This window comes from Excalfactoria chinensis, chromosome 6 (genome assembly GCF_039878825.1).
Source record: "Excalfactoria chinensis isolate bCotChi1 chromosome 6, bCotChi1.hap2, whole genome shotgun sequence".
NCBI lineage: Eukaryota > Metazoa > Chordata > Aves > Galliformes > Phasianidae > Excalfactoria > Excalfactoria chinensis.
This window is the reverse complement of record NC_092830.1, coordinates 20,768,137-20,789,525: the sequence shown is the minus strand read 5'-3', so window position 1 is coordinate 20,789,525 and position 21,389 is coordinate 20,768,137. Positions and strand designations below refer to the sequence as shown.

The 21,389-nt window shown below is 42.5% G+C and overlaps 2 protein-coding genes across 5 annotated transcripts; one reads left to right on the top strand and one right to left on the bottom strand.

Moving 5' to 3' along the window:
* The first annotated feature begins 711 nt into the window (after positions 1 to 711).
* On the top strand, positions 712 to 7,608 carry LOC140253697 (cytochrome P450 2H2). Of its 3 annotated transcripts, none has more exons than XM_072339441.1 (9): positions 712 to 1,263; positions 2,602 to 2,764; positions 3,545 to 3,694; positions 4,347 to 4,507; positions 4,937 to 5,113; positions 5,532 to 5,667; positions 5,915 to 6,102; positions 6,780 to 6,921; positions 7,427 to 7,608. In XM_072339441.1, exons 1-9 carry the CDS (start codon positions 1,087 to 1,089, stop codon positions 7,606 to 7,608), a joined length of 1,476 nt encoding a protein of 491 aa, XP_072195542.1. In that variant the 5' UTR covers positions 712 to 1,086. The 3 variants fall into 3 exon arrangements, with proteins under 3 accessions (XP_072195542.1, XP_072195541.1, XP_072195543.1); XM_072339440.1 differs by having other exon boundaries at positions 4,347 to 4,513; XM_072339442.1 differs by lacking the exon at positions 4,937 to 5,113.
* A 9,059-nt stretch (positions 7,609 to 16,667) lies between these two features.
* Positions 16,668 to 20,810, bottom strand: BLOC1S2 (biogenesis of lysosomal organelles complex 1 subunit 2). 2 transcript variants are annotated; one of them, XR_011904024.1, is made up of 6 exons: positions 20,688 to 20,810; positions 19,806 to 19,922; positions 18,589 to 18,708; positions 17,882 to 17,986; positions 17,175 to 17,318; positions 16,668 to 17,090 (listed from the first exon to the last, which is right to left on the bottom strand). XR_011904024.1 is itself a non-coding variant. In XM_072340015.1 (5 exons), the coding sequence occupies exons 1-5, from the start codon at positions 20,737 to 20,739 to the stop codon at positions 17,287 to 17,289; spliced, it is 426 nt and encodes a 141-aa protein (XP_072196116.1). In that variant the 5' UTR covers positions 20,740 to 20,810; the 3' UTR covers positions 16,668 to 17,286. The 2 variants fall into 2 exon arrangements, 1 of the variants encoding a protein (XP_072196116.1); XM_072340015.1 differs by having other exon boundaries at positions 16,668 to 17,318.
* Positions 20,811 to 21,389: the final 579 nt, after the last annotated feature.

The window sequence follows — 21,389 nt, the reverse complement described above, 5'->3', positions numbered from 1 at the left end:
TTACGTGGAATAGTGGTCCATTTAATATCAACTTTCCTCTTCTACATGCTTGATCTGCCAGAAAGCAAAGGAATGCCTTCCAGAGATGCCAACAAACTTGCAGATTCGCCTTCAGTACAGTCCCTTTCTTTTGTGTGTCCCTACATAGGGGCTGCCCCATGAATAGTTGGAGCAAGGGCTGCTGCTGCAGCACACTCATGATGCACAGTTCTTTCCTCATCAAAGGACACTGAACACACAGTTGCAACTTAGCATTTGAATCTCAAAAACTGGATCTAGTATCAACTTTACTTACTACCTATATGTGAGGAAGAGAAGTCAGAAGTGTAATAGATCACCTATACTTTCCTGTTCTATTAAATAATTGCCATTAATGAAACCATTCATTCTGTCACTTCCCAAACAGAATGCCATTAACTTTCAAGGATCTTCACATCTTCTCTGGATATTCATAAAGTTTCTTGAAACATCACAAACTGAAAGAGACCACAGGCTGCCACATGGCTCTGAGCTTGGTGGATAAATTTTCTAATCTTCCAGAAAATGCTATGGACACTGTGGACTGCATAAAAGCTATAGGAAAAATGTAGTTTTTTTCCCTGGAAATCTACATGTTTGTCCTCAGAACAATGTTATTATTCCATTTGATAGGTGAAGGTGAAATACCTAAGGAAAACTTGCAAAGATGCCCTTACTTCATTTACAGCTCTCTCCACTGCACACACCTGTTGGAGGGGCTGGCAGAAGTCACCCAACCAATAAGGACAAGAGATGAAGCACACATTCAGTGGCGAGGGTCTAGTATTTGTGCATACTGAGATCATTTGGGAGCATTAGATCATTATTAGTACCGAAGGCACACAAGCTGTACATGTAAAAGAGGAGAGTAAACACTGAGTTCATCCCTAGTTTGCTCATTCTAATCTAGAGCAGATTAATAAGTAATCTGCCGCCTCAGCAGAAACAACGAGGTGATATTGGCAGATTTAATCCACGTGCTTCTGTTCTACAGCTTATAAATATCCTGAGGTTTGCAAGTCCCAGATCAGACTCTACTGACACTCGACATCTCTTCCTCTGCCCACCATGGAGTTCCTGGGATGGCCCACAATCCTCTTGCTGGTCTGTATCTCATGTCTTCTCATTGCTGCATGGAGAAGTACATCGCAAAGAGGGAAGGAGCCTCCTGGTCCCACGCCAATCCCCATCATCGGAAATGCTTTTCAGCTGAACCCACGGGACCTGATGCAAAGCTTTAAGGAGGTAAGACTGTCTCTTCCATTGCTGTGTTGTCTCCACTCATCTTATTCACCAGAAAATCCCAAGGTTGTTTGATCAGATGTCAGACTTGAACAGAAATGGTTCCAGATATGCATTTGCTTTTGATGTATTACGCTGACTCTTGCAGTAACAGTACTGATGACGAGACCTGCACTGGCCTTATGTCTGTACTGCAATTTATAATAGATTTCTAGACAAGGTTCTGATGCTTCTACCAAATCCACCACAACACTTTCCTGTTCATCTCCTCACTGCTCTCACTAAAGAGCCCAGCCCTGTTTTAGGGAGAACCTTGCTCTATTTTCCTGCTGCCTCAGCTTCCTGGCATGTAAGTGTAATCTCCTGGGAGGAGAAGTTGTGAGTACAAGGTATGAATCAAATGAGTTTGAAGGTGAATGGTGCTGCCTGTTCCCTCCCTGGATACTGTCACGCATCTGGCAAAAAAAAAAGAAAAACAACACAAAAAAAAACAAAAAAAAAAAAACAAAAAAAAAAACACTGTGTTGCAGTGTCTGGGAGAGAACAGGTGGAGTAGGTTAGTTTGGCTGTGGAACCTGTTTCTGAGGTTACTGTAGTAGAGTGGTGACAGATGGATGGAAAAAGGCTGAGAAATGACTTGGCTGCCAGACTCTCTGAGCAGGGCTCTTATTCACCACCTCAGGACCCTCTGAGGGCAAATGCCAGCCACAATGAGAAAGCGGGCTTGTTAGGAAGTTCTGGGCACACAAAGTCCCAACAAATGCACATGTTTATACATTAGTAGGAAACACAGTGGCTGCTTTCCCACTTGTGAGATATCAGGCTGTAATACAGAAGCACCAGTCACTAGGTCATGCAACAACAGACTTTCCAGTGTCATTGTCAACAACCTCCATCTCTTTCTTCACTTCAGCCTTTGACCACCTGCCCCAAGTTGCAAAGTAATAACAGCAGAACTATTCCTCAAACCTTAGTTCATGTGGAAGGCTAAGAGGCATGTGCCTGGCACAGTTAACCCTTGTAGTTTAATTATGCTTGAGTCAATGTGTATTTCTGCTCTCATCTCTCACACTGCTAGCACTGACTAAAGCGAGGGTCTGCTGAAAGAAAACATGCACCAGACTTCTGCAGCATGATTGTGTTCCTCCCACCAGGATGCAGTTACACTGCTCCAGGGATTGGTGGAAAAGGGAAGAGACCTTTTGCCTGTCACTGTGGTGCACAATCTGCAAATACTACCTGAGGAAAAGCAAAAACAAGAACATTCAAATGAAGCTGCAAATTTCTTATTCCATGATTGACATCCAGATGTGGTGTACCTTGTGTTCTTCCTTCCTGCAGATTAGCAAAAAGTATGGACCTATCTTCACAATACATTTAGGCCCCCAAAAGGCTGTGGTGCTGTATGGCTACGACATTGTGAAAGAAGCCTTAATTGATAATGGAGAAGTCTTCAGTGGAAGAGGAAATCTGCCTCTTTTTGATAAAGTCTTCAAAGGCATGGGTATGTCACTGCCATACAAAGCTGATCATGTCATTGCTACAGGAACCCACCCATGAGGGCAGTGGAGGAGTGACTGGTGAACTTCAAGTAGTACATTTATGCCTAAAAATTAAGAATAAAGTATTAAAAGCCCAACTCATTACTTGGACCTAGCAGTACGTTGAAGCCCTGGAGAAATCTTTACAGACCTAATCTGGGTTGAGAGAGTTTCTATTTCCAGCATCCTTCAAATCTGGGATAAAATTCTGTTCACAAAAGGTACCTCTAAGATCATACTGTTATTCTCCCATTTCTGAAAATGCTGGAAAAGTCTCTGCAGCTCAGGAGCCATCCAAAAGAAATTCCAGAACACAACACTGACAAGCAAATACAGGCAGTTATAGTAAGGGTCATACTCAATATTAGGATCTGGACTCATTCACCACAACAGTTCCCTTTAGACATTTTATCCAGGAAAATGGCTATCCCATGGTACTAATATTTTTCCTCAACATATTCAGTGATGATACGATGTGTGAAGGTGCATCCCTGACCATTTGGGATTTGGCTATAAGCAGGTGGCTAAGACAAGTTGACTTAGTACCAGAGGTCCCTTTTTATTGACAGCCCAATGTCATTTACCTTATTCAGGAAATAAGCAGTGGTGCCTTGATTGGACTGATCAATTTGTCACCTCCAGAACTGCAGGAAAGTTAGGGTTTGTAATATATAAGAATTGTGGTGCTTGCAGGGAGTGAAAATCTGTTTCATCACCGAGTCTGTTGTTCCTTCTTGTGACAGGCATCGTGACCAGCAATGGGGAGTCATGGAGGCAGCTCCGACGATTTGCCCTCACCACCCTGCGTGATTTTGGAATGGGGAAGAGGGGCATTGAGGAGCAAATCCAGGAGGAAGCTCGTTTTCTGGTAGAGAGGATCAGGAACACACATGGTAGGACACAGACGTATCTACTGGGAAACCTTGCATATCTGCAATCAGACAGTGAGGGTTGTGCCACTGCTTCATCAAATCTTTGACCCAGGAAGTGAGCATATGGCTCCACTTTCTGCTATTTTAACTTATACATGCATTTCTGATAGGATGTAAACTACTATTTCTTTTAAGAACCTCCCCTGAGGTTGGTAACGCCCTGGACACTAAGCTTCCTTTCCATAGACAGCCTTCACGTACCATGTTCTGCAAGGAGGAAAAAAGCAGATGGCCCCAATAGGGTGCCAAAGTACCACAGTTCTCCATGAGCCAATAGAAAACTCTGGATACACACAAAAATATTCATGCTACCGATCTGAGAGAACATGCTGACCTGCATTGCTTTTTTCCTGTCAATAACACTGCATGGCCAATGCACCACTGTAAGCCTCCACCTCTGGGACAGGGACTTAAACTATTCAAACACACGCACACACAAAAATAATCAATTATTTACAAGTAGAGATGAACTGACTGGATAAACCTCTCACTGCCTTCTTAAAGGCACTGCACAACACTAGGCATCAAGTGGATACAAAACTTCCCTGTAGGTATCAGAGGAGAAGCTAATGACTGAAATACTGAATGCTAGTGACTTTTTCTTATGTTGCAGAGAAACCTTTCAATCCTACTACATTTTTAATGCACGCTGTTTCCAACATCATCTGTTCCGTTGTATTTGGGGATCGGTTTGAGTATGAGGACAAGAAATTTCTGGATTTAATTGAGATACTGGACGAAAATGAAAAGCACCAGAACAGAATACAAACACAGGTTTGTGTGGTATCGTTGCATTAATAAATGGATTAATGATTGTGGTTTTAAAAAGAACTTTTACTCATGCTATTCATTTTTCAATGGTATGAATTTCTCTAAACATGGAAAATAATTTTGAAGGCTAGGAAGTCAGTTATGAGGCCAATTCCTATTGTGCTTTTCTTTTTTTTTTTTTAGAAAAAAACAACAAACTTTCTGTACTTCTGACTGAATTTCCAAGGAAGGACAAAACTGAAAAAAGTACCTTAAATTACATATTTCCTTGAGTACAGCAAAGCCATGATGTAAAAGGCATTAACATCCAGTTGAATAATATAGACAAACATTTCCAAAACAGCTTACTCTTTCTCACAGTAAGAGTTAGGGAAACAATATACTGTAAGCACTTTAACCAAAATATGCCTTTCCTACCCTTTATTATCACAGCTCTACAATTTCTTCCCAACCATCCTGGATTATTTGCCTGGGCCCCATAAAAAGCTAATAAAAAGCGTTGATAAAGTTGACGCCTTCATTACTGAAATCATAAGAGCACATCAGGAATCTTTCGATCCCAGTTGTCCTCGAGATTTTATGGATGCTTTTATCAACAAAATGCAACAGGTAATGTAAGAGTAAGTGAGAGCTCCTTGGATGTTAGGAAAACCACTGCTTCAGTCCTTGCATCGTCACCCAGTTGTAGCAGCACAGAGGGCCTTTTCACATACAGAGGGAAATCTGTTTTTCTTGAAACCTTCATTTCCTCCATTTTCCCCTGAAAGACTTATAAGCACAGCACTAACCATGGTATACAGCACTAGCCAAAGATAGGAAAGCTGTTGACAAACCTCACCGATGTAATTCAGTACCTTTCCCGTATTACCCCAAGTGTCAGTGTAAGAACTGTTGTTCTGGGGAGCGCAGTATTTTTAAAAAGACATGAGGTGTGTCTAAACACACACAACATATAGGCACAAAACCTCCTATGTAGAAAAGTTTCTCACTGTTTTCACATAAAGAATTCTGCCAAATTTTCCTCCAGGAGAAAGGGAACTCGTATTTCACTGTGGAGTCCTTGATCAGAACCGCACTAGACTTGTTCCTTGCGGGAACAGGAACAACCAGCACCACACTGAGATATGGATTTCTGATTCTCCTGAAACACCCAGAGGTTGAAGGTAAGAGGAAAGGGAAGCCATAGCTTAAAATACGTCTTCTAAGTGGACAGCTTGTGTCACTACCACTGGTGGCAACAGTCCCTAAAGCTAAGACTGATGGACATCGCTGCTATTACTTTCACGAGAGAGCCATCAGTACCAAGAATGGTCATATATTCTTGGGGTGGAGGGGTGAAAAGCAAGCTTTGCTGCAACTGTGAGGAAAGGTTTGGGGAAACATCCATTCAATCCACTTATTCCCTAACAGAGAAAATTCACAAGGAAATTGACCGTGTGGTTGGCCGAGACCGAAGCCCCTGCATGGCAGACAGGAGCCAGCTGCCATACACAGATGCTGTCATTCATGAAATCCAGAGATTCATTGATTTCATTCCAGTTAACCTACCACATGCTGTGACCAAGGACACCATGTTCAGAGGATATTTTATCCCCAAGGTCAGTTACTGGGAGATATGATAATATCTTGAAAGCAATGATGTGATAAACAAATCACATTTTACTTAAGTTTCAAACACACTGGAATGCAAAATAGAATCAGAATAATTTAGTTTGGGAGCTAATTCTATAAATTCTTCACAGAATGGGTCAGGCTGGAATGGATCTCAAGGATGACATATCTCCAACCACCCTCGCCACAGACAGGGCCACTAACCTCCACATGTAATACTGATTCTTACATCCCTCCCATTGTATTCAAAAAAAGCTTCTCCATTCTCTGTACAAAGAGGGAGATCAAGTTTCAAATTTTTTTCCACACAAATTTAAACAATCAATACAAATGATAATTACTGAATGAAATGCAACTATGGAAAAAAGCAGCTACTTGCTCCTAGATATGAACGGGCGCTGTTGGTCTCAGGAAAAAAAAACACAACTGTTTCTCTAAGCCTTCTAGATCTCCCCAAAAACTGCCCTGCCCACCATTTCTGCAGTCCTACTAGCTTTCCTCATGACATTCTAACAATAGTAATTATGACTGAAAGCGGTGCATAATGGGACCACACAGCAGTTACACCAAAGCAGCTCTCATGTACTCAGCTCTGGAAACTGCTCAATGGGGCTTTACTTTGCAGTGTCTCCACATTAACGTCCTTCTCCCTATGCTAATCCAGGACACCATGATATTCCCTTTGTTGTCTCCCATTCTGCAAGACTGCAAGGAATTCCCAAATCCAGAAAAATTTGACCCAGGACATTTCCTAAATGCAAATGGTACCTTCAGAAAGAGCAACTACTTCATGCCATTCTCTGCAGGTAAAGTCATCTTTCTGTGTCAGGTTCTAGGCTATCCTCTCCTAGAAGCTCTTCAGAGATTTCAGTGGCTCTGCCACCACGGTCTGAACAGTGATATCTGCAGATCTGCTGGTCACTTCTGGGCAGCTCTATCCCATGTACTACAGTTTCACTTTACCTCCTTTTCTTAACAAGTACCAGAGCTCCTCCAATGCATCCTGTTTTTTTAGGAAAGATGCACAATGTGGGACATGTCACCATACCACTTCTCTCTCCAAACTAGCCATAAACCAATAATAAAACAGAAAAAACTGGAGCCTTCAAATTGCACTGGCTCACCCAGTACTCTCACACTGTTCTGAATACTAAGACCTCAGTTTAATTCAGTTCACTTCCCCAGAAGGATGCAGTGTTGCCCACCCATTTTGAGAAGCTGGAGCTTCCATGGCAGAGGGGTTAAAATAAGTTGCTAGCAAAAGTATTCTACCATAACCTCTTTTGTTCCCCCTCCATTCTTTCCTTACAGGAAAACGTGTCTGTGCAGGAGAAGGTCTGGCCCGGATGGAGATATTCCTGTTTTTAACATCCATCCTGCAGAACTTCACTCTGAAGCCTGTTGTAGCTCGAAAGGACATTGACATTTCTCCCATAGTCACCTCTATATCAAATATACCCCGACCTTATGAGGTGTCATTTATTCCACGTTAGCCAAGCCAAGAGAGCTGCCACCTCCCAAATTCATGGGAACTTTTCTTGAATGACAGTCACTGCCCAGCCTGATGAGACTGAAACACTCAGATCATTTGATAGATTCTTATGGACAGAAAAGATAAGCCTTTAAGGAAAAGTAATTGTATGCTGCTCTTATAATCAACATAGCTAGCTCTAAACGGAAACCAAGTGGGTGTCTTCATAGGGACAGTGACAGTTCCTTAGGGAGAAAGAGAGAACCAAGGAACCACTTCATCCTGTCAGAACATGGCCATCTACTATATTCTTGTCCCAGCACATATCATTGCCCATCATGTGGAATGAGTTAATCTAATGGCTGGCAAAACGGGTCCTTTCTTCTGTAATTACAGTGAAGGTCTGTGAAATAAAATTTTTGCTTCAAGTTTAAGAATAAATGCACCAAATAGTTCTTCCTGACATCCCTAAAACACATGTTCCAGGGGAAAACTTTTCTCCACAAAGCTTAGACTCCCAAATGCTGTCCAAAACAGGTACATATCTGTTTTATTTCACTTGTTTTTATCACATGCATTATGGTTTTATGACTTGATCTAGAAAACTTCCATATTCAGAAACAATGAGAAAGAAGACTGGACTGACCTTATTAGTCCTACCGGAACAAGAACTGTGATCACAGCACTTCTCATTGTGACAAAAGAAAGGGAAATAATACTGGGATCTCCATGATGCTATTTACAAGGTGAACAGCAGCTTGCTTCTTCCCATTCTGTTTACGAATGTATGTAAAGAACACTAAATAAATTTTTTAAAGCATCAGTTTAAAGGTGTGCATGAACTGACAAAGATAGATTTAAGGATGCTGGACCAGCATTTCTCAAACTGATCAACAATCACCAACATACATACAATCAGCAGAGCAGTATGGTTAGGCTGGCATTTTACAGGTTATACAACCAGATGGACTACTACAGCGGAAACAGCCAGTAAAAAAAAAACCAACAAAACTTGAAAATGCTCACCCACATCCCAGGCTCACAGAAGAACTCCAAAGGGAATCTTCTCCAGAAAGAAAACTGCCTCCAGTGCCAGTCAGCCCTTAAATAGGGTCTAGGAGAGGTGCAGCTAGGCTCCCCTTATTCTGGTCACACAGTTGAACTGCCTTCACCTGTGCTCCCACAGCTGACTCAGTGCTTGCCTCAGGTGATCAATCAGAGGTTCAGGCTGTGACTCAGCAGTTCCCATACAGCAGCATATAGATTACTGTGACTGCAGTGAAAACAGAGCTGAATCTATGCCATGCAGAATAATATGGCATTTGTAATATCACCACAATGGCAGGTTTAAGCTTTATAGACAAATCAAACCATGCAGGACTTAAGGATTGTACAGACATAGTTTCTCAACTTCATGGTTTCTCATCCATACAATACAGAAAGAAAAGAATAAAATAAAATAGGTATGTGAGAACCTGATAGGATTATAGTCCTGTTGTTTCAGGCTAAACTGTGACTAAGGATAACGCCGTAAGGAAAGGCACATATGTGTCTGGAAGAGAGAAGTGGCATAACATTTCAAACAAGGAAGTGGATGTTTCTACCTTATTCTGTGACTGACCTATCAAATAACTTTGTATGAGACAGCTTTCTTAAATTCCCTATTTGTGTCATTCCAAAGCCCAGGTTACTAATACTTTAATAAATGCTCTGCGTGTTTGGACCAAAATCGCTATCAGCAACTGGCTTTCACCAGACTTTGTATCCATTGCTTTGTTTCCTGGATGTGACACCAACATCTCCGCATCCCATGTTAATTAAGCACATACACTCATATTGATCTTCATTGCTTAACCTCCTGTCTGACAGAATTTGTGTCATGCACTTGGTTTCAATCAGCTGAACACAGCCTTTATGAGATTTTATATTGTCAGATGGTGAACTGGTCTATCATCACTTTACTCATAAGGTAGGCACTGTTTGCAAAGATGTATGCTTGTCATCTTATTGTCCTGATTCTGGACTTTTGCTGCCTGCCTTGGGGAAGGGCCTCATCTCATTTAATTCTAACTATGGAAAACAGATAAGTTTTATTCACAGATGATCAGCAACAGGAGCGACACAGTAGTTTACTGCTGAGGTCACCGTACAGATCACACAACAAGTGATAAGGCCTGAACTCCCTTACCCTTTCAGAGACCAAGCCAGGATGTAGTAATCTGTTATATGTTCTAAATGACTGAAGAACAGAGTCATGTCACTGGCTTGGTCCTGAGTCAGCTGAGTTGCATTTTGGGTCCTGTGAGTTCAGACACAAATATTTAACCAAACCTTTCGTGCTGGCTGCTCAAATGGCATTTCTAAAGTCACCTGAAAAATAATGGCAAGGTCTGTGTCTTGAGTACTGCCTGCATAGCGTGTTACAAGTAGACATGTTCTGTAAATTGTTGAATCCTGAACGTATCGCTGAATCTTAATACCTCTGGTTATGACAAAGCCTTTCTCCTGTAAGGCAGGAGTTGACACTGTGATTTTCTACAAGGGGCTAGAATGAATCTTACCTGAAATTGATAAGATTTTAGCAGCAGAGATGTACTTTACAGCAGAAGAGACATGATGCTTTCAACAGACTAATCTGCTAAATGAGAACATTTAATGAAGTAATACATTTTAATGTAAGGACACAGGAGCCTGAGGATGGGTGCACAACATCATGACAACAGTCCAGTCAGATCAGGATCCTGTTTAACACTGGCTGAAAATGAAGTCCAAAGGATAGCAGCAATGCTGCCATGGAGGACTTGCACCAACATCTCCACCTCCCATGTTAATTAAGCACACACATTCATCTTGTATTCACTATTAAAAATATGTCTGCATGCACACATTTGAGCCAAGCAGAAGTAGTTTCCATCCGAAGGCTTCTCAGTCTCTACTCCTTTGGGACTCCAATAACTCACTGATTTGTTTTAAATTCTGAATGGGGAAAAAGAGTTCCTTCTGTTCCTCTTCCAGCAGACAAACTTCAAGGCCTGAACACAATGACTTACAAAAAATATGCAACTGATTTAACAGAGGAGATACAGTCCAAGCTGTACATATTTGGTTGTAGGATGGGGGACATTCAGTGGCACAAATGAGTAGAACTGTTGAACATCCTGTACGACAGAAGTTGTGTCTTGCAGTTGGTTTCAATCAGCTGAACAGGACCTTTCTGAGATTTTACATTGTCAGTTGGTGAACTGGTCCATCATCATTTTTCTTTGCAGTCCTTATGAACTGCTTAGTACTTATTCATGTACCAGCCTCACAGTCACGGAGTATTTTTCATTCCTTCATTTCTATTTTCTATATCTCTAATCAGTCAAAGCAGGAAAGAATGGTGACGTTTTTTGCCCATGCAGCTCACAGGATCTTCTTTTTTTCCCCAAAACGTAGTTTACAAACTCAGCAGTGGCTCAGATCATGCCTGAGAAGGGCTCTTCTGGAGCACCTGTGGATGAGATACCCAATAGAGAGGGAGTGCATTGCTATCAACAACTGATCAGTCTCTAGACAAGTATAATTTAATTTAAAAAATACACCCTTATTATTAGAACTACAATACAGTCCCACGTTTGTTAATCACTGGACCAAGCTCTTCTTAATGTGCACCACTGGATCCCTCAAACCCTGCAAACTCCTTTGATCTCTTCTGAAGACTAAGGTAAGTTATTCTTCAGGTCTAGTTCGTATGTTTCTTATGAAGGGCAAAGCAAATGGCTCAGGAGGCAGCTTCCCTGTTTCAGACATCTTCCTCCATGTGGACTGAAGAGACAAGGAGACAAACAATACAAACAGCAAGAAAACAGTCATGGATCCCAGGGGTTCCACTGCAACATGAAACAGGGATGTTGGACCAAAGGAGGGCTTGATACTGCATCCTGGAAATCTCCCTTTGTGTATGCTGTGGTTTAAAAACTAAAGTGCAATACAGTGCAAAGGCAATCAGTAGCTGCTATTTCCTCTGGATTAAACATCACTGGTTAGATAAAATCAATAGCTGCTGGCAAACTTGGATGAACTCCTTTATTTTTTAATTTTTTGTGACCTCTGTCAAGGTTCCACTTTATTCTACTGTAATATCAGAAAGCGGGGACAAACATTAATCAGTAACAAATCTCTCATCAAAACTCATCATGCTTTCATAGAATGTTTGTTCTCTACTTATTGCTTTTTTTCTTGTATGTTTGCCCTCAGGTGCAACACTGCACACATAATATATTTAGCTACAGGCCAATACTGGATAACTTCTGTCCAGTTGGATAGCATTTAACATCTCCATAGATCACAGAGTTACAGGTTAAAAAGCATAATCTAACATAGAAGAGCTATTTTTCACCTGCTGAACACGTAGTTTCCACTAATGATTTAAGACCCCATCCTGAATTCTTTGGACATCTACACAAAATCCTGAATTCTTTGGACATCTACACAAAGTATTATTCTGACAGTTGAACCCAAATTCTGAAGAACCTGCTAGAGCAGCAGGGCAGAATTGCCTCGAGGGTACTGGGGAAAAAAATCCTCTTCTGGATCTGACCCCTTCTGTTTCTGCTTAAAGAGCAATATCTGCTGTATTTGCTAGGCTAAGTTTTATCCCTTGGTTTGCAGTTACAAGTTCAACTTGTTAAAAACTGCTTTCAGCTTCAAAGCAGTTGCACAGATCACTTCAATGAAATACTTTGTCCCGTCTCATCTGTCAACCCTCTTTCCTCTGTGATCTTCCACGTTCTTCCTTCAAACCTCTACTATTTTCTTACTATCTTTTGCACCAGGAAATGCCACAGAAGAGAAAAGAGGAAGGTTTACTATCTCCCTGTGCTTCCCCTGGGATGTCTTGTGGACTTTCCAGGCAAAATGTTTGAGCAACCTTTTGGACTACACATTTTGCTAGCAATATGCTGTTCACAGGAATTTCACCATGTCTATTCTATGGTGCTGCTTTCAAAGACCTGCCAAACCTGCCATGATTTGGATTCCACCACTCACACAGAGAGTGCCCTCAGACAGAGAGGAGAATGATTACTTAAAGACAAAAATCAGAACACAGTTGCCAGCTCCTGGCGTGATTGGGATGCCACCACCACATTATCACTCAGACACTCATTCTCTAAAATTTTCTCCAAATGAAGAGTCACTTGTGAGGCATCTCCAGTCTCTGTCTCCTGTGATACTCAGGAGCTTGTGGAACAGTTTGCTATGTCTTAATTCTTTTACCAACACTAAGTGCAACGCATAACTAGATGGGTTCCCATCTTCAGAGTTCCTGGAGTTTGTCACCTTTGTAATTTAAAACACCACAGCTTTTTCTTCAAGTCTACAAGCAATAGTTCTAACACAATACTGGTCCTTACTTTCTCTTACCTGCTTTACCTTATGGAAGTTTTCCCTGCTGAAACATCACCCTCTTGTGGCCATCTTGCAAATCTGTCAAAAAGGAAGAGAAGCAAAGAAATGCTGTATTATTTTTCTTAGAAATTTCCTATGCTTTGATCATATAGATTCCCAGACTCTCTGACAGCATGTCAGTGTGTACATGGTGTGAGGATCTCACATCAGCCACCAAATGCATCTATGAATAAAACAAGACGTGACTGAGTCAGCAGTTCTAAAAAAAACACATACAACTGCCACTGAAGCCTCAATGGAAAGACAAAACAGATGCTGGGCCTCTTAACTATTACGAGGTGGTATGGGGAAGGCTCAGAAGCTCCATGCAGACAGCACTCTCCAGGGTGAGGTAAGTGTAGAGGTAATGAGATTTTTCTTGCATGTCACCATATTTATCTGAGTACTGTCACATGGTCCCCGACTGCCTTGACCCTGAAGAGAGAGAGTACCTGCTAATACCAGCTGCACAGATGCTCTCTTAGAGGGCATTAATCCACTTTAGTTGTGACACTGACAGCATCCTCAGCTTTCAGACATACCTTTGGAGACTCAAGAGGCGCTGCTCACAGCTTACAGCTAGTACATGTGTACTCCAGAGTGGTGTTCTGCAGTGACAATCTGCTTAATCATAAATTTCCAGTTCTCTGCCAAGCAGAGGACAAACCTTAACCTTTTTGCATCTGAGGTGTTTTTGCTTGACTAGCAAGTCTATCTCTACATGCAGTATCTTCTGCCCAAACAGGGCAGAATATATATCAAATTCTGCTAGGAAAACTTCCAACTAAGTTGCCATAACGTCCAAAGCTGGCCGTAGTACTATCACATGCTGAACGGCCCTAGGCAACCTGTTCCAGGTGGCCATGCTTGAGGAGAGGGTTGGAGCAATTGTCTTTGAGATCCCTTCCAACCTCAACTATTCTGTGATTCTGTGAGTGCACATGTTAGGGAAGAAACTCTGACATAGGTTATGCTTTATACATTGAAAAATATTACAGGTGATACACCTGTTTGTTTGTTTGTTTAAGTAAGACTAATGGCTCTGAAATATATTCTCCATTATATGCTTTCCCATGGCATCACGATAAACAGCTGCCTCGCTGGGTCTAAGGCAGCCACGGTATCAAAGGATATAAATAGAAAACAGAGTGGAGAGCAGTGCAGTTCTTCATGGTCCATTCAGGAGGTTACACAGCAAGGCTGCTACAATGATCCCAATGACAGAGAATTTTTACAACACTGTGAGTTTTAGTGTCTTAAGTGTAATGAGGACAGTGTGTATTAAGGAATCACAGAATCACAGAATCACAGAATTATAGGGGTTGGAAGGGACCTCTAGAGATCATCGAGTCCAACCCCCCTGCCAAAGCAGGCTCCCTACACCACGTCGCACAGGTAGGCGTCCAGGCGGGTCTTGAATATCTCCAGAGAAGGAGACTCCACCACCTCCCTGGGCAGCCTGTTCCAGTGCTCCGTCACCCTCACTGTAAAGAAGTTCTTGCGCACATTCGTGCGGAACTTCCTATGCTGGAGTTTCAGCCCGTTGCCCCTAGTCCTGTCCCCACGCACTACTGAAAAGAGACCAGCCTCGCCACTATAGCTCCCACACCTCAGGTATTTATAAACCTGGATCAAGTCCCCTCTCAGCCTTCTTTTCTCAAGGCTAAACAGACCCAGTTCCCTAAGTCTCTCCTCGTAGGGGAGATGGTCCAGGCCCTTCACCATCTTTGTGGCCCTCCGCTGGACTCTTTCCAAGAGATCCCTGTCTTTTTTGTACTGGGGAGCCCAGAACTGGACACAGTTCTGGGAAATGAGATAGTGACTGCAACACATCTTAAATACAGCAGGGCTGACCTGTATTCAGTTCAGTACCCAACTTGGTTTGTCTTCACAGAGTCTGAGAACATGGTACACATCTGATAAGGGAGCAGACTTGCACATAATTGCCAGCACGCTGCCATCACAGTATGGAGCCTATCTGTGTCACATTCCATTCTGTATTCACTACTTGATTGACAGGTTATCTGACAAAAGAATAATTTATTTGACTTGCTGACTAGTGATAGGACAAGTCACTGGCACATAGAGCTACATATCTGACTCATCACATAGACAAGATCACAATGCTCTGCACAGCACATAGCCAGACTTGCACTCTAACACTGGGATGCAAATCTGCCACTCTTTCACATTGCCCCTGCATCCTGCCATACCACAGGGACAGCTGCTATTCTGCAGAGGAGAATAACCCCAAGTCAGCACTTCCTATGTACTTCTAGCACCACTTTCCAAGAAAAAGTGGGGAATCAAAGAAACCACTAGGCTGGAAGAGCAATGGTCTTGTTTCAATTCCAGGTGAGCCTATCCTACTAAGACTTCCAATGGCTATTCAGCTCTAGGTTCTGATGTCCACACACCAAGAACCATTTCCAACCTGATATGAACTATTATGTTTTCTGTTCTTAAGAGCTGGATAGGGATCAGGTAAGGGGACTTGCAGGGGATCAGGGATTACATTCCCACACATGTGAATGCAATATATTGCAATGAAATTTCCAATTTGTTCAGGGAGCAGAGGATCTGAGCAGCACCCTCAAATCAGATTTTATGTAAGCAGCAAAGGATCTGTGATTCTCCTCCATAATACCAAAGAAAAGGGATGGTACTGTCAACACTGGTGAGTCTGGCTGAAACATGCTCATCTCTTGTACAATCACAGGTGCGTGAAATGCTGGAGAAACAGGACTCTCTGCCACAGTGTCTTATTGTTGTTGATATATTGCACTTTTGAGCATCAAAGATCATAAAGAAAACTACTGTCATTCAAATATCAGTTTCTAGGCATGAAGGTTTTAGATGCGTGTCAGTACACCCTCTTGTTGGGCTGGAGGAAGTTGCTTTGGTAACAGTATTAATATGTTTAATTAATTACACAGGTAGAAAACTCAGTGAACAAAAGCAACACAGACACAGATGCACGGTTATCTCTGGGAGACTTAATCCTATTAATATATTGATACTCATTCAAAAAAACCTTTCTCAGAGTCTACATCAAAGTCATCCAGAGTAGCGCGTTCGATGTTAAAAGCCAGGACTTTTTAAGTGATGCTGGAGGCTCTCAAAGGTCTTGCTTTACCATTTTTAAATAGCACTAGGGAAAACTTGACCATCAACTCTTTATACAGTGGTTATATAACAACAGGTGGAATCATGATCTTTAGCATAGTGGCACCTGACTAATCATACTCCCAAACAGCTAGTACAAAGTTTGAACTCTATCAGTACTTGTACTGTCCTTTACAGGAACACGATCAAAAGCCAGCCTCAACTATGTCAACAGGTCACTCAACTGAGTCAACAGGTACAAAAAAAAAGCCCAAACTCTGACTGGGTGTTCAGTAAAAAGGTTTCTGTTGAATTAGCAATTTGGAGTACTGCTCATCTGGTAGAGGAGTTTTCTTTGCTAAGTATACCTCTTCAAAAACAAATGGGATCAAAACTTCTTTGGGAAAGTAAAGAAAGGATATACTAAGTTAACTAAGCACATGTTAAAGTGGTTGCAAGTTCACCAGAGGTCAGGACAGTCAAAGGATATAAATGCAGCAATACTTGACAGAACAGTTAAAGCATGTTTTCTTCTACAATCTCCAGTAACTGTGAAGTGCTTGTCTTTATTAACAGACCCTTTGAAAAATAAAAATACAACTTATGTAATCTTTCCAACAGGAATTTGTGAGATTCCAGAGAGACAAATGTAGCAAGTTGTTTTATTGTAGATTTATGATAACTAGTCTCTCTATTTTAAACAGATAAAAAGGCATTCCAAACTTGAAGTGTTTTCAATACCATGCTCACGTCTCCAAAGGCCAGGGAATCTTCTCAATACAGAGCTCAATGGAAGAAAAAAAATAGATTTATGTCCTGCTGATATTAAGTGAAAATGTCTTTATAGTTTCTGCAGGGCTTTTCCTTCGTAGAATGCTTCGTGTTGAACACAGGAATAATGGAGGGATATCCAATATCAAGATATGGGTTAGGGACAAGTTTCAACTTTCCGCTGCGGAACTGAGGCAACTGAAACATTACAGAAGAGGAAAATATCATTCAGCCTCAGGCCTGAATACAGCCAACTGTATTCAATAGATTAAAAAAAATTACCAGTCTTATGTTAGCTGTTACCAAATCCTTGTCAACATATAAAACTGATGTTGTGCAACTCAGAGATCAGTCTGACCCACAGCCCAACTCCAACGTAAAGACTGTTGCAGTTTCATCGTTTCTCCAGTTTTTTGTACTTGGCTTCTGCAGAAGGAAAAATAACAGCATTTCAGAACAGGTAAAAGATTTGAATCCTGTACTCTGCTAGACATCTTGAAATCCAACTGAATGTAGATGAATCACTTGGGGCCATTTTCTCCCAAAGCACTTGGGCAAACCTAATTGAACAATGGGTTTTTAAGAACTAGATACTCAAGGTGGACAATTCACATTAACATAAGCCAAAGGGACTTAAATGCCTGGTGGAACTTTATACATCCCTCAACTTGCAGGATTAAATATCTGTCTTGAATATTAGTATCAGTTCATACTGCAAAAAAGGAATTAAGATTCCTTAATAAGCTACAGTCCAATAATACCTATATGAGTCTATCTCCTTATAATTTCAAATATTATTTTTTTTATCAACATTTTCTGCTTCACATACACTTGTAGTATTCGTTATTTTGAAAGTGGATCGATACCATGCTGCACGGGCAACTCTGTCACTCAGTCTTGTTAAACAAAGCAGGAGTTTACTTTGTTTTCTTAAATCTCCTTACAGGGAATTAAGCTGATAGGTAGTAAGAGCAGAAGACAATAGTTACCAAGTTTTTTGGAATATGCATCCAATTTATAGGCTGCCTGTTCCAGAGCTGCAACCTGCTCCTCAATGAGGTTGATTTGTTCCAGATATGGCTGAAGAGCAGCATCTTTAAAAGCCAGAAAAATAATAACCGTCAGTTCGTACTAATTCAATTCCAATAAACAGTTCACACTTGAAACAATTTCTCCTTATGTTCTTCAGATCCCGGCTGGATGTGGCTCTGGGCAGCCTGGTCTAGTGATCAGAGACCCAGCACATAGCAGGGGGGTTGAAACTGGATGATTAGTGTGGTCCTTTTCAACCCAGGCCATTCTATGGTTCAGCTAAAATACTTTAAAAGCTCCTCCCTTTTCCCACTCCAAAACCAGGTGGTGATACTGATAGACATATTCCAGCAAAATACAAAACGTTTAAGAGCACTGTTAGACTCAACACAAATAACAATACAATGTATATCAAAAGTAGTGTTATTTAATCCTTAGTATTTCAAAATCTGGGGGTAATACAGCACCATAAGTTCACTTAGTTTAGTCTACATAGTCTGTAGCTGTAAGAAAATGCAGAAGATTGGCATTTTCTAACATTATACAGCTCTTAGTTTTCTTTCCTTCAGAACCCACTGGAAGGTAAACCATCAACATCATAGATACTTCAGCTCCCATACAAGAGTGCAGTTAATTATTCTCCTCCCTTATTTGTTTTACTTACATTTTTGATTTAAATCCTTCAGATTTCTACTGATGTTTATGGCAATATCTTTCATTTCTAGGTACTTCAAGCTAGTCAATTTGTTCATGTTTTCCAAAAGCTTGTAGTCTTCACTGGTGGCTTAAAAACAATAGAGTGTATTTTAATTAAATGCTGGTGCCGTTAAAACTGGGTACAGACTTTTCTAGAAGACAAGAGATTTCACAGCAACAGCCAAATACAGTAAGAATAGTTTAAATGGCAGTACAGGTATTAGTATAACGCTATACATGTACGTAGATTGAGCTTTGAGCAATCCCAGTACTTCCTCAGCCTCACAGACATCCTTGCCCATCGCAGCAAAGTCACTCTGATTCAGAAACTCAAGGCAGAATACCGTGATATTCAGAAGACAAATCACAAGGTTTCCAGTTCCCTAATTATGCTACAGGGATAACAGATCTTCTACACACACGCAGTAATTTGGAAGGATAATAGTATTAGAGATATCAGCAGCCTTAAGAAGTATCTCAGCTCAACAGGTATTCACTTAAGTGACCGCCAAGTCTTTCTTGCTTTTAGCAGGAGCTTAGATTAGATGATCTGCAGGGCTACCTTCCAAGCTCAATTATTGCCACTGCCTGATATAGAAACAAAGCAGTCAGACAACACTCTAACCTTAAAAATAAGCATATGAAGCACCTAGGACAAATAGAACAGTTACCAAATGTTACGATTTTAACTGACAAACAACTTTAAAAACTTTACAAAGGTCCCGCGGTGCACTGACCAAAGAAGCATCAATCTCCAGAAACTAACATTTCAGTTTACTTTCCACAGTTTATTCCAAGGCATGAATGCTGGAAAATGTATGTACGATCTGTGCTCTCACTCAGATGTGAAATAGCTACAGAAGTTCCGCTCTCAGTTCTGCTTCTCTTTCTGTCCTTCACCTACACTTCCCCATAACATGCACAAGCTTCTGCAGAAGAGAATAATATCTTGTTCTGGCTGCTGATAAACTAAACACCTGGAAAAACATCTGTAGTAATCTGGGACTTCATTTTGCCACCAGTTCACTAACGTCAGCATTGTTAGCAGTCTAGCAACTTTAGTTTTGAGCTGCCCATTTTGCTAGATATCATAGCATAATTTATACAAACAACACAACAGAGTTTCTTAAGAGAAAATGAAAAGCAACAGAAATTTACTTGCAAGTCAGTACTGCGATGCCTTACCTGTCAGTTCACCTGTTAAGTACGTGGCCATTTTGCTGAACATATCTTTACAGAGCTCATTGATGTCTGCTTCTGCCGGTTCCTTGGCTTCCTCTGCTGTTTCAACAGCAGGATCCTCTGCTCAGGGTACAGACATTACAGGGAAAGTCAGAGGAAAGTCAGCAGGTACGGACACAGATCATAAGAATCAAACAGACCCACCGTTCGAGGCTATTTGTTTTTACGTTGACTACACCGAATTTCCATTCAAATCGTCTCCTTTACACTGAAGGATAACAAACCGCGGCTGCTTTCATAAAAGAGCTATTTTAAAGCACTTTAGGAGGTGCCTAAGGGGCAGGCACCCGGCCTGACTGCACTTACACAGTGTGTAAGTGTAAGTGTAAGCCCCCTCCTAAGGGGCTGGGGGAGGGCCTTTGTGGGACGTGGCTTGCAAGGAGTCTGTGCTGCTGCTCTTTATTTCTAATAATTGACTTAGAACACGAGAGCTGCCCCCAGCCCAGCTTCACAAGGAGTGAAGCCACGTTTCCAGCCACAGAAAACGATAACCACCGCATTTCCCACAGAAACCCGCTCCTCCACAGCCGGCCCTCGTGCTGCTCCTCGCAGAGCCAGCGCAGCTCGCTGTCTCTCGGCTGTGTCTGCTTTGCCTCCGGCCTGAAAGCAAACGCTCCCGGTTTCCGGCGGCCCGGCAGCGGCCCGGAGGGGGACTGCAACCTCGCCTCAAGCCAGCAGACAGGCGGATAGACGTCCCTGCCCGCAGCGAGCCCCCAGCCCAACCTGCCTGCCCCTCCCTAGGCCGGGCGCAGGCCGCGGCCTGACAACCCGCCAGCGGCCACACGGCCAAAGAGCAAACTCGGTCCCAGCCCCCCGGCTTCTTACGCTTGGCGGGCTGCGCTCCGGCCTCGGGCAGCCCCTCCGCCGCGGTCGCCATAGCGACAGACCCCCTCCCGCTGCACCCGCTTCCGCCGTCGCCGTCGCGCAAGGCCCCGGTCCCGCCCCCTCGCCGTCGCGGCGCATGCGCGACCAGGAGAGAGTCGGGAGACGCCGCCGCCTCCTTCGCGTACCGCTGGGTCTCCACCTCTAGGGGGCGCTGTCGGGCTGCGGGGACACGCGGTGGTCCACGGGCAGGGAGAGGGAGGGGATTGTCCCCCTCTGCTCCGCCCCTCGTGAGTGCTGCGCCCAGGTGTGGAGCTTGATGGTCTTTGAGGTCTCTCCCAACCTAAGCCATTCTGAGTGATTTACTTTTTGCCAGTTGTAAGTTAACGGAGCTCAGAAAGCGCTCCCACAGGTCAGTGTCTCTCCTGTATTGAGGAGACCACATCTGGACACTGTACCTCTGGTTGGGCGTCACCAAAGCAGAGCAGAGAGACAGGACCACCTCCCTGCCCCTGCTGGCCCCGTCCACTGCTTCTGGCATTAATGAAGATGTTAAAGGGCACTGGTCCCTGATGTACACCACTTGTAACCTATCTTCTTCTGGACAGTGAGCCACTGACCACCACTCTGGGTCCAAAGGATATTGTGGATGACCATGACAAAGGCTTTATGCTCTGGCTTTGCGCTGCTTCTGGCTTAGCAGAT